Source organism: Leopardus geoffroyi, chromosome A2 (genome assembly GCF_018350155.1).
Source record: "Leopardus geoffroyi isolate Oge1 chromosome A2, O.geoffroyi_Oge1_pat1.0, whole genome shotgun sequence".
In the NCBI taxonomy this organism is placed as follows: Eukaryota; Metazoa; Chordata; class Mammalia; order Carnivora; family Felidae; genus Leopardus; species Leopardus geoffroyi.
The window spans coordinates 169234724-169247612 of record NC_059331.1 but is presented as its reverse complement, the minus strand read 5'-3'; the positions used below and the strand labels follow the sequence as shown (position 1 = coordinate 169247612).

Sequence of the window (12889 nt, the reverse complement as noted above, 5' to 3'; positions counted from 1 at the left end):
TAACATGAGCTGGCAACGTTGCTTTAATTTGTCTTTGATTAGTGATGATGCTATGGAGCCAACTAATTATTTCCCTTCTGTGTGACTTCTCTCAGTAGTAGTTAGGATATAAATGTACGGCATAAGTATTTGGATCTTATTAAAGGCTGTTAGAGGGGCGCCTGGGGTGCTCAGCATTTGACTCTTGATTTCGGCTCAGGTCATGATCTCACACTTTGTGAGTTCAAGCCTCATGTTGGGCTCTGTGCTGACAGCTCAGAGCCTGGAGCCTGCTTTGGATTCTGTGTCTCCCTCTCTCTCTGCCCCTCCCCTGCTCATGCTCTGTCTCTCAAAAATGTGGGTTCTATCTCTCTCACTCTCTCTCTTTCTCTCTCTCTCTCTCTCTGTCTCCCAAAGTAAATAAATAAACTTAAAAAAAAAATAATGAAAGGCTGTTAGAAACATAGGAAATTATATAAATGTAGACTTCAGTTCTGAACCTATTGATTGAGCACCTTATACATTCTTGCTGTGAGATAATTACTGTTGCAGAGGACTCTCAGCAAATAGTCCCCTAACTAGATTTTCAGGTTGATCGGTAAGTGAATAATTTGAAGTGGTTGCATATAATTAACTCCTAGACTCTGTTTGGCTCAGACCAGGTGTCCGAGGAGAAGAGCAGCATGGATTGCACAAAGGAGGTGAAAGGTTTAGGTGAACGAAGGGTAGAGAGTTGGGGGAGCAGCCTGGCAGCACTGAGGATGGGGTTTCCCTTGGTGTGAGGCCAACCACATCCCCTCCCACTGGGAGAGCTGGACATTAGAAACAACAGCTTCCGTTTTCAAAGCAGAGCAAGTATCAGGATGTCCCCCAAACTCTGGGCTCAAGAAACGGAGGTGAAAGTTGCGTTCGCCAACAGGCTAGCACAGGGTGAGGACAGAAACTCACTTTGCTCCTTTCTGCTTCTCAGTGGTGTAAATAAATATAAATCGAAGTAGGAAGTTTGAACGTGATGCTAACGGTCATTTTCCTAGATTCTAATATCGAGTGTTCTCTGGTTTGTGTCGTAAGAAATCTCATTGCCTTCTCTGAAGATGGCTCTGACCCCTATGTCCGCATGTATTTGTTACCAGACAAGAGGAGGTCAGGAAGGAGAAAAACACACGTGTCAAAGAAAACACTGAACCCCGTGTTTGACCAGAGGTATGGTGCTCACTCAAGATGGGTAGGCTGTCGAATTCAGAAATTAAAAAAGGCTTGATCAATACCTTTGAATGACTAATGCATTTAAACCAACACACTGTTGGGAAGTATCAGTGAAAAAACTCCAGATTAGCACACACGGACTTGTTAACATAAATAAATGAACATTTTGAACTTGGTCTAGAAGTGGCTAAACATAGTAAGTTCAGGCTGTACACACTGTGGAAGGGAAACTAGTGATTGTGGACCTCGCGGAACTTCCATTCTGGGCGGTTGTATCTATTGATTTTTCTGACTTATAAATAAAAACTAAGAATTCAACAATAAGTATATTTTAAGTTTATTTTAAATAACAATAAGTCTATGACATCTTAAAATACAACATTCTTCTGAAAAACAACTAGTTTCCAAAACAATGAAAAAGTGAAAAGAATGGCATTATTGTCTAACATTTTCGGAGATCCCTTTAATAGTCTGTCTTAGTAGAGGTCATATCTGCTTCTGCCATCGGTGCTGATCTCCAGAGAGCACCTCGAGGACCTCCGGGGGCCTTGCGCTACCCTTAAGAGCTTCAGTCTGCAAACTCGTTACCTTACGTTACAGTGTCTACGGCTAAAAAAAACCAACAGCATTTTGGGAAATCGTAAAGTCAAAGGGTGTCAGAATATCTGTCACTTTTGTTTACATTTATCTTTAAATGGACTGGTTGTTTCTCATATGTTCACGCCAGCAACTCTTTTTAAATCACAGACAGAAACTGACAGGAGGTGTGCACCAGTCCCTGGTGTGAGCACATTTTGACAGTGTTCTCACTTAGTTGCAGCCAAAGTTAAGGATTCGGAAACGCCCCTCCGCGCCCCCTGCAAGTCTGGGATTCTAGCTGCTGAAGCTCCCTGAAGGCTGGTCACATTCCAGCCACATCCCTCCCAGGCCTTAGGCCCTCTGCCCTCTGGTTTGCCAGAGACCCTGACTCACAGTGGCTGAACTCCAGCCAGCTTTGAGGACTTGGTTCCCTGGAGGCATTTTTGTTTGTAGCATCTGACTTTGGCCATTAAAAAGTGCACTGCGGATCTTTTCCCTTCCATGAAGCTGTATCACATACTACTTTTCTTTATTTCACTCACCCCGGCTTTGTAATCACTGCTCTTTAGTCTTTTGGCCTGGATGAGAAAACCAGTGGGTCCTACCTACATCCACAGTCCCCATTGTAACTACTAGGAAGAGTCAGGGCAGACATTCAAAGAACACCCGTCCCTATACATGAGGGAGCCACAGGCAGTAGGGTCTTTCGCATACTTAGTGTTGTTTTATTTGATTTTTTTTTTAATTTTTAGTTAAATTTTAGTTGACATGTTACTAAATGTTAGTAATTAGTAGTATTAATGCAGTGTTGGTTTCAGGGGTAGAATTCGGTAATTTATCACTTTCATACGGCCTTTCACATACTTAGGAGGCCAGAGTCTTCGGTTATGTTTGCAAAATAAGGGAAACAAAAAGTGTTTTTGAGTCTTCATGAAATGCCAGATCCAAACATTGAACAGAACTCAATTTTATAATAAAAAACAACATAACATTTAGAACTGTCTCGTAAGCAGAAAGGTTGTTTTTTGGTTATAATGAGAATACAACAACATTATGGAGAAATTTAAGGGAGGTCCTCTTTTTCCCGTGTCAGCTTTGATTTCAGCGTTTCATTACCAGAAGTACAGAGGAGGACACTGGATGTAGCAGTAAAGAACAGTGGTGGCTTCCTGTCCAAAGACAAAGGGCTTCTTGGCAAAGTAAGTTTAAAAAATAACCGTGATCGGTTCCTGTATCTTATAAACATTAAGCGCTTACCCAAAGGGCATTGTTTTAGACTATACTTAAATCAATGGAAAGGGGGGGGGGGACTTCCTCTCTGATTAATGCTTATTTATAAAATAGTGGACCATGAAAGGCCATGTCATCTAAAATATGAGTACATTTTGAAAATTACTTTATTTTCATTGTTTTTACATAATCATATTATTGGCATGTTACTCACACAAATGCTGTGAACATATAGTTGAAGAAAAGATTAATTTTTTAATTAAAGAAATGTTGAGTCACATTGAAAGAAAACATGAAGGAAAATATTCTCTTGCAGTTCTGCCTCCTCCACTGACCAACTATTCTTTTTCTAACAAATTAGTGCCTTTATTTCTCTGAATTTACTCTGGTCTTTGTCAGAATTCACATGTAACTCTTGCATAAGATTATATATTCTTTAACATTAAATGTACACAGAGGCTGAGTTAGGGAAGAGGAGTTTTGAATTATGTACCGCTTACAGATAATCCGGATCCACTGTGCCGGCACTAATGGAGTGTGAGCCGATATCCCTGTAAATCGTCAGCATGGATCCTTCTTCATCACTGAACTTGGAGAGACCTGGATACAGGGCAGAGCTCTTGGATGCGATCCGCCATATCATTCACGGGGGGTCATCAGGGTCAAAAACATTGACAGGGAGAGACTCAAAATAACAGTGGGTTCCATACTGAGGCAGCAGGAGGTCAGAGAGATCGGGGCTCCACCCGCTGTTACAGGTGTCGTTTAACCCACAGGTGTTGGTCGGTCTGGCGTCCGAAGAACTGGCCAAGGGCTGGACCCAGTGGTGAGTGTCCCAGCACGGACGAGCCCCGTGTGTCTATTCCACAACACTTTCCCCGGTTGACCACATGTCTCTTGTCATGTCCCCATGCACCCCTAGGTACGACCTCACAGAAGATGGCACGAGACCACACGTGGTGACGTAGTCCCTGCCGGGCACGAGGAGCCCCCCCGGCGTGCCAACCACCTTCGTGCGCTCGCAGCGCACCCTCCCACAGACGTACCAATATTGTTTTTATAATTTCAATGTATTTAGTTATACATATCTTAATAGTTTTATAAAACATGTTGACGTTTTAGGCATATTTGGCCAATATTATCATTAAATTTTATATGTTTAATTTCCTGTAGTATTTGCCGGTTATTCTAGCATATAATAGGGTAGTAGTTAGTTACTGTGTCGCGTAAGGCTGTATGTCTGTTGTATCGATGAGGAAGCAGATCTATGTATATGCTTTACTGTTGCCTTGTTTTGTACATCGCTGAGGTACACTCTGCCATGTAAATAGACTATTTTTTATAATCTCTACCTGCTGGTTTGAACTCTGAAGAAAATGGATTAAGGAAATATATTTTTTTTCTAAGACTTATTAAATTCTTATGACACATAATCATTTTGTCTTCGCAGGAAAAGTTCTCAGTGACCAATTTTGTGGTATTTTCTTTTTAAAAAGAAAAGCTGAAAGACTAAATATTAAATAAGTATAGTTCTGCCCATCACGAATGAAGAAAATATTCAAAATATTACCACTTTTATAAATATAAATATGTATTTTTGAGAAGTCAGATGAAGTGCTTCTAAGGAAAAATGCGTAACTGAGTAATACATAATACTAAGAGGATGTCATGTCATCATGGTGCACTAACTTGAAGTTTCTTACATGAAATGTCTTAATTGCTTGATAGAATGTATTCATGAAATAGTACAGATACACACTTACGCTTCCTAAAATACAACCCAAATTTTCAGTGTTAGCAGTTAGGCTATTGTGAAATAGTCGGTCATAAGGTTTGTTAGTTTTCAGTGTTTTCCCAGCCTGTGAAGACAGAGACAGGCTCATGTGGCCACCATAAAGTTTGTGGGGTGGATCTGGGTAAGGAGGAAATTGTTTTAAAAACCAACAGCTCGTTCATTCACCCGTCAGTGTGACATCATACGTTGACAGAACCGCTGAGGTGGCGTTGGCTTCCTTTTGCCCAACACAGAGGCCACTGTTGGGGCCACAGGGTTCCAGCACGGCGGCTGGTGATTGTAATTAGCCGTTTCCGGGGTTTCCTCACTTTATGCCGTGACTGACCTCAGTATTGGGATATTGTTATACAGTTTTTGTTTTGGAATATGTTTTTCTGTTTAGATTACTAAAAGCATGTTTTACATCCTCGAGTCCCAGACCTCTTGGGGGTTGAGGCTCCGTGGCAGTGTCTAAGCCGTGCACGCCTGTGAGAAACACGCACGGACTCAGAAAGAGTTTTCAGTATGTTAAGCCGTATGGTGCAAATGAGTCCTTAGCTGTCAGAACATTCTGAAATCATGTGTGAGGACATTGGGGAAATCGAGCTTTGTGGTTGAAACTGGGGATCTTACCATGAATCACTCCACGGACTCGTGGGCGGCCCGTGTGACCAAACACACCAAAGTGCCTGTGGTGGATGCTGGTTGTTACCTTGCGTACTTCTGCCTGCCAACAGATCTTACCCTTCTTTTAGTTCACACTTTAAACCGGAGGTTTATATATAATGGAGCCTATAGCCTCACAACACGGTTCATGTAATCATAAAGACCAGTGTAATCTCTCTGCTTCCTACTTGATGGAACTTCACTGTAAAGCCTCATTATAAACCATTTCCCATGTTAATGTACAGGAGGAAGTGGATGAATATATTGGTGCCCACAAAACATTTAACTGCGGTGGTGTTTTAGCAGCGCGATAAAGGCAGGTAATTACTTAATAAACCTAGTCGTCGGTCCATGGTATTAGATTTATTGAAGATTTTTTTTCAGTTGAGTCTGTTGAAGGGCCTCTGGCATAATCTATAAAAAGTGAACGACCGCTCACTGGAATTTACAATACCAGTTAATTTTACCAACATCCGGAACATCTGGGTTTTGCCTTGTGCTCACCTTGCTGTATGTATTCACCTTAGGCAGCGCTCTAAGCAATTAGGGAAAATAAGTACAAGGGAGAGCAGAAAGCCAGTGGCAGCATGACACCGCCTTGTGCCGCAGGGACGGAGGAGCCTGGAGGTGGACCTTGGCAGCGGGCTTCCTTCTCTTTAGAAGGAAAGGGATGATTCTGAGGACGTAAAACAAAAAACCTTTCCAGGTGTGATTCTGTCCTTCATGGCCGAATGAGCGGTCAGTGGGAAGCTCTGGTATTCCGTGGGAAGGACTGAGAAATTCCGCTCACGGCCGGACTCCGCACTCCAGGGTCCCCAGATCGGCATCCCTGCTCCTTAATGACCGATTCGTCTAGGAAAAGGGAACGTTAACTTCTCTGTATTGAGCCGAATCAACGGGAGGAAAATTAACTTACACAGATTTGAGTTCTGTTTGTCCATGTGGGTTGCTTCTCCTGTGCCTTAGCGTATGGAAGTGTGACGCCGGTGTTGCCAAGTTCCAGATCGTTGCTGTACTCACGGCAACTCTGTTCTGTGCTACGAGATAGTGTTCGTCGGGAGGTCAGCCCTTTTTCTTCAGGAACTGAAGCTCAGTGGAGACCAGCGTATGTGCGCGTTTATACTCGGGCTGTCCGCCACTGCAGATGGAAAACAGCAGAGGGCTTTTTTTAATTATTAGAGAATGTCCTTTTTGATCAACTAATTTTACATGACAGTGCATGTATTTATTCAATAAACTCTTATGTTAGCTCACTTGTGATTTGTTTTTCCTTTGTCTTTTGAAATGAAATTTTTAACGTGTGGTCAAGTAACTTGAAAAGTAGTAAGTAGATTCTTTATACATGCTATTTGTGAGTTCTTTCATTTTCAAAGGAACATCAGGTCGTTGATACTCGTCTCTTGTTCCCATCTTGGCTCTTCTCTGCCCGCCTTGGACTCGGAGTCTTGAAAACACTCATCTGAAAGGCCATCGCAAGTAGAAAACGACGGTCTTTTTTGTGTGCTTTGTAAGCAGAGTCCTGAGAAGAGCGGACGAGAGGCTGGCTGAGGCAGGAGGGGGAGCCCCGGAGGAGCCCCCCCTGCCGCGGGGCGCCCGCGGCCACACGCCTGGCCCTCCGGTTCTCCAGCCAGACCGTAAATGCGGACGGACGCAAGTTTTAGTCCCAGTCCCTCTTTTAATGTTTACTCTGCATTCTGCTTGACAGCCCTTGACAACTTGGTGTCCACGTTGATGTCTGCAACGCAGACTCTGCTGCTGGGCTCAACACCCGCTAACCCGGCGCTTCCTTGTTAGCCCTCTGCACGAGGGGCCCGCGGTGTTTCTGTCCGGCTGCCGGCGTCTGTCCGGGAGCTTGAGGTGGAGACCTCGGCCGTCCCTCTGCCTTCCTCCCACGTGCAGACCCCAGGCCCTTCAGTTCAAGTCGAGAAGACGTCCGCTTTGCTAGGAGCCCACGGCCCTGCCCGTGCTGCCTGCCACCCCCAGTGCTGGAGCTGCGTCCCCTCCGCCTGCACCCTCCATGCCGCAGGCCAGGCGGTCTTTTAAAACACGTCTCCAACTCACTACCGCTCTCCCTTGCTCTTGGAATAAAGCCCCCCCCCCCCCCAGCATACCACGCCCTGAGGCCTTCCCAGCCGTATTTCCTTCCACGGTGCCGCTCACCCCTGACGCTTCCTCTCGGTTCCACAGACTTCCCACCCTCCTTCCCATCAGTACCCCAAACCTGCCCTTCCCCTGCCCCTGGCCTAGCTGACTCCCACTGCCCTTCGCTTCCTGCCTTGGAGTGGATTTCCCCGGGTGTCCCGGACCAACACCCCCCGCCCCCGGTTACAAGGCCTCAGCACCGTGCTGCTTCCAGTCATAGACTTAGCATCACAGCAGTGCTTTGCTTTATCTTTTTTACAGTGTATTTTTGAGAGGTAGAAAGGACGGGAGAGGGGCAGAGAGAGAATCCCAAGCAGGCTCCATGTTGTCAACGAAGAGCCCGACACGAAGGTGAGATCACGACCGGAGCCGAACTCAAAAGACTGACGCTTAACCCGCTGAGCCACCCAGGCGCCCGTGGTTCTGCGTTATTGAAAACCATTTCCTGGCTGCGCTGTCAGCTCTCAAGGGCACAGATCGTAAGGGTGTCACCTAAATCTTTTTCTAGTTGCTTATCACTGTGAACAATCAGATACTGAATAAACTAAAGCTAAAGTCTGGCAAAACCTTAACATTAATTTGTCTTAAGTTTCCACTTAAAGACAAACACCTATTGACAGTTTTTAGTAAAGTCTAAAGAGAAAGGTACTGACAAACGTGAAAAAGAAAAATACTGCAAGAAAAAGCCAACAGTATGATCATCTGAGCAACAGTTGAGCACAAACGTAGGGAAGGAGCCAGGAGGTCTACCTTTTTTGGTGTTATTCTGGAAACCCTGGGCAATGTGATATGAAAAGAAAAGAGAGGTTATGTTTTGTAGGGAGGAAGTCTTTTTTCTTTTTTTTTTAACACTTTATTTTTGAGAGAAAGAGCACAAGTATGGGAGAGGCAGAGAGAGAGGGAGACAGAATCCAGAGCAGGCTCCAGGCTCTGAGCGGTCAGCACAGAGCCGGACGCGGGGCTCGAATTCACAAACCGTGAGATCATAGCCTGAGCCAAAGTCAGACACCCAAATCGACTGAGCCACCTAAGCGCCCCAGAAGTCATTTTCAAATACAAGATTGTCTGCCTGTAAAACCTAAGAAAATAACCTGAAAACTTACCAGCAAGTATTTAATAAGAGGCCAGTCATAAAAACATAAATCTCTGTGTCTCATACACGATTAGTAGCTCCTAGAAAATGTAATGAGGGGCGCCCGGCTGGCTCAGTCGGCGGCGTGTGTGCCTCCTGATCTCAGGTCGTGAGTTCGAACCCCACACTGGGTGTGGAGATCACTTTAAAAAAGGAAATATAATGAGGAAAAGTCACACAGCGGCCTGGGGGCTACAATAGCAGTGGGAACTGCGGCCAAGCAGGGAGGGCACAGAGTGGGTTTAGAGCTGCCCCTGAAAGCCGCATCGTCCGGGAGCCAGTTGGCCCGTCTGGCTCCTGGGAAAACCGTATCAAAACCCATCAGTGGCAGTTCTGCACCATGGCGGCTGCTGGGGGCAGTGTACCAGGTTGGCGAAACAGTTGAAAGAGAAGTCTAGGAAATGAGATGTGCACAGAGGGCTCTGAAGAACCCGGCATCCCTGGGGCACCAGGAGGGGGTGGGCATCTGCAGAGCCGTGCACGGAGAAGGCCCGGTCCCTACGCATCTGAGGAAATCTGTCCCCAGTGCTTAGCTGAGCTACACGGCCAGCTGAGCAGAGACCTCGGAGGCAGCACGTGACAAGGCAGCTTTCGGAAAATTAGCCCAAGAAAGTTGCTAAGCCAGACAAAGTCGAAGGAGAGGGATCTCGTTTACAGAGTTGTCACACTATTATTATTTTAGATGTCCGGTTTTCAACAGAAAGCTATAAGACGTGTAAAAGCAGTGGTAAAGGATGGGCTGCGTTGGGGGAGAGCAGTCCGTGGAAACCGTCCCTCGGGAAGCCCAGATGTTGGGCCTAAGTGGACAGAGACCTTGAATCAGCTTACAAATATGCTCAAAGAAACAAAGTCAAGGCAAGTGTGAGAATAATAAAGAGTATCAGGAAAGAGAGAGATTATTAAAAGGACTAAATAGAAGTTCTGGAGTTTATGATAAATGAGATACAAACTTACTAAAGGAATTCAACCGTAGATTTCAGCAATCGACAGATTGGAGGCAGGCCAACAGACCATGTATGGGGAACAGAGACGCCCGCAGGAGGGGGTCTCGGGGTGAGGGGTGGCGAGCAGGGCCAGATAGAACGTTTGGGAGATCCTGCCCGAACCAGACGGAGACCCACGCACGCCACGTACGATCCACGTGAGGGGGTCTGGCCGAGGCACTTCACGGTCAAACTGTCCAGGACAGTCTGAGAGCGAGAGAGACCCTTCTCGCGCAGGACTTCTCTGTAAGATAACCGCTGGTCCTCACCACAGGCCGTGCAGGCCGGCGCGGGGGGGACGGACACAGGGGCTGGAAGGGAGCCTGGCAGCCAAGTGTCCCATGTTGGACAAAACAGTCCTTCAGAGAAGTTGGAAAAACAGGCACTCCCAGATTTAAAATTAAAAAAAAAATTGTCGCTAGCCTGCCTGCCCTCCGAGAAGCACTGAAGGAGTTAATGTCACTTTTTCGTGTTTGCATGCATTTATTTACGACCGCTCTAATTTTCTGGATTTCTTTGGATAATCCCTGCTCTCTGTACTCGAAGTATCTTGAGTCTGGAAAGGAATGCGGCCCAGTGGTTGGGAACATGGCTCAGAGACTGCCCACGTTCAGACCCCACTCCTGGCCCTGTGTGACCTAGGGCGAGTCAGAGAGGTCTCTGTGCCTCCAGCTTCCCATCTGCAAAGCGGGCACGGCCATAGTACTTGTGTGGAAGGTGGTGTAGAGGAAAAAAGGAGACCGGACCCGCCAAGCATGGAGGCCGGCGCGTGACAGGCAGCAAGCACGTGTCACTGTAGCCGCTCTGTCCCCCAGGGTTGCTGCCTGCATGGGTGCCACCCCCTTTAGGCCTGCCACAGCCTTACGCTGTCTTGTCACCCACGTTCCCAAGGCACGGCCCCCACCGGCCTGACTTTCCTGAGTTCCTGGTGTGGTGTCCCTCCCGGTCTGTCCAAGGGCAAGAGCGCCAACGCCTTCCCCACACGCCTGGGGAGGGGGGTGGTATGCGGGCCGCTGCCTGCCCTGCCTGCGGCCATGCGTCGGCCCGGCCTTCCTCCGGGGGTCGCTTCCAGCAACCCCCCTCCCCCGCCCCCAGCCTTGCTGAGGATTCGCGGCCTCCGCAGCCCAACACAGTTTGCTCTCACTTTTGTTCATCGTGGTATAAAATACGTACAGAAACGTGCGCAAACCCTCGCCGTCCTGCCTGGACTGTTCACAAGCGGAGTCCTGTGTGAGCCGCGCCGCAGCGAAGACGAGCATCCCCCCGGGACCCCCGCGAGGCGGCCACACCCGCGAGGCGGCTCCACCCGAGGCCCGGCCTACAGGTCGGCTCAGTCGGTTCCGAGCTTCCGGTGGGCGTGTGGGCACGTCCGGCTTCTCCCACTCCGCGTTACGTTTGTGAAAGATGATGCGACGTCTCTTAAGACGGTTTGGTCGGGCCTTGGGGACTGGAAGGTCACACACAGAGTGGGCGAACACTTGGTCGGCCGGGAGCTTCACACGCGGCCTGTGGGAGCCCGCTCTCAGCCCTGCCGCAGATGTGTCTGCGTCCGGCACCTTCTGCCTGCGGGTGCCAGGGGCTTCTAGGTCCAAAGAGCCACCCTCCCTCCCTCCACGACTCTTCCCAGAGGGAACCTCTGATCCACCCGGGTGCTCTCCACCAGCACCCGCCACGCACGTTTTCTGAAGCCTGGCTCACTGTGCTTTAAGTGATGGCACCTGAGGACACCGCAGACCAGCCAGGTCACACCAGAGCCGTCCCAGCGCGGGCTTTCCTCGAACGTGATGACGGGGTCAAGGGCCACACCGTGCAGGCTGGCCTCAGTGTCCCGTCTTGTAAGAACACACACTTACCTAGAACCTACACCCCGCTGGATGAAACGGGGAGGGTCAATCCTATCGTGCTGGGGATCGCTTCGCCGGCGATGTCGGGTTGGCGTCCATAATGAAAGAGCTTTTAATGGCGGTTCCCTAACTAAAACACACACAAAATAAAACAAAAAGAAACCACAGCAAAACAAAAAAACCAAAACTGCGGCCCCCTGTGTAACCTCATCTCAGGGTGATGGAGACTGGCTTCTCTCGTGTTGAATTCTCTTTCCTCCTTCTTACAAATACTCAATATGAAGACACCTGTCCGCTTTGGCCAAGGTTCCCTTTTGCTTGTCCAGTTCTGCACAGGCTGCTTCGACTCTCAGTTATGAGCCTCAACTCTACGCGTAACTTAAAGAAAACATAACACCAGAAGCTTCTCGGGTCGCTTTCTATGCAACGGTTCTTCCAAAACCTTGCCCAGAGACGCAAGTGGTGAAGTGTCCGTCACACCGCCCCTGACGTGCGGACACCCTTGTCGAAAACCAAACTCTGCGTACTGAATAAAACAAGGCAGGGAGAAGGGTTTTTGCCAGGCTTTCGACCTGCAAGCTGGGGACCCCAAGGCCCCGGGCGCAGTGAGTCTCAAGTTGCTCACGGACACGGGGGTTTTGATGAGGTAAATGGGCCACTGATTTGGCTTTTTCGGCAGTTGCCTAGTGGCCTTCTTTCTTATTTGTATCAGGGAAGCTCAGTCAGGGGGCGAGGAAGCCCAGAGATGGTGTGGACAGACTTGGCCTTCGGGAACTGGTAATATCTTCTACTGGTTTCTGAGAAGGGCTGTCAACTCTTGTAAGCTTAGGTTTCATTTCCTTTACGTGCCTCGACCGTCGCCATTTCGTCCCGGACACAAGTGACTGCATTTCTGTTTGGTTCCACTCCCTGAACGTGAGGGTCTGGACCCGGCAAAGGAGAGCTCTCAGGCCACAGGAGCTAGCGAAGTCTGCTCGTTCTCTCTGGTCAAGTGTAGGAAATAGCTTTGGGGAACTTTTTGTTGTACACTCGTGTACTCCTCTTCTTTGAGAATGTAAACCTATGCAGCATCTTGTTGACTTTCTCAAAACACAAAAGGAAGGCCAGGCTGTGATAATGCTCTCCAGCCAGTGATGTTTATGTGCACACACACTATGTATAAGGCGGTATGCAGGCCAGTGAGGAAGCGGCCAAACGTATACGTATGCCAGCGCATGCGCGAGTGTGTGTGCGAGTATGTGTGCCAAAGTGTGCGTGCATGCACATGTGAGTGGGCACACGTGTGTGGTGTGTACACTGGGAGTACATGGGCACATGGGTGTATGTGCGTGTTATGTGTGCAGGTATGTCTATT

At 48.0% G+C, this 12889-nt stretch overlaps 1 protein-coding gene across 4 annotated transcripts in view; it reads left to right on the top strand.

The window, feature by feature from the left end:
* ESYT2 (extended synaptotagmin 2) overlaps positions 1-6687 on the top strand; it is an 82304-nt gene extending 75617 nt beyond the window's left edge. For all 4 annotated transcript variants that reach the window (XM_045496363.1, XM_045496364.1, XM_045496361.1 and 1 more), the window contains 4 exons: positions 1051-1182; positions 2858-2963; positions 3771-3820; positions 3917-6687. In XM_045496363.1, coding sequence (XP_045352319.1) covers positions 1051-1182; positions 2858-2963; positions 3771-3820; positions 3917-3962 — 334 coding nt within the window. In that variant the 3' untranslated portion in view covers positions 3963-6687. The remainder of the gene's footprint in view (positions 1-1050; positions 1183-2857; positions 2964-3770; positions 3821-3916) is intronic.
* The last annotated feature ends 6202 nt before the right edge of the window (positions 6688-12889 follow it).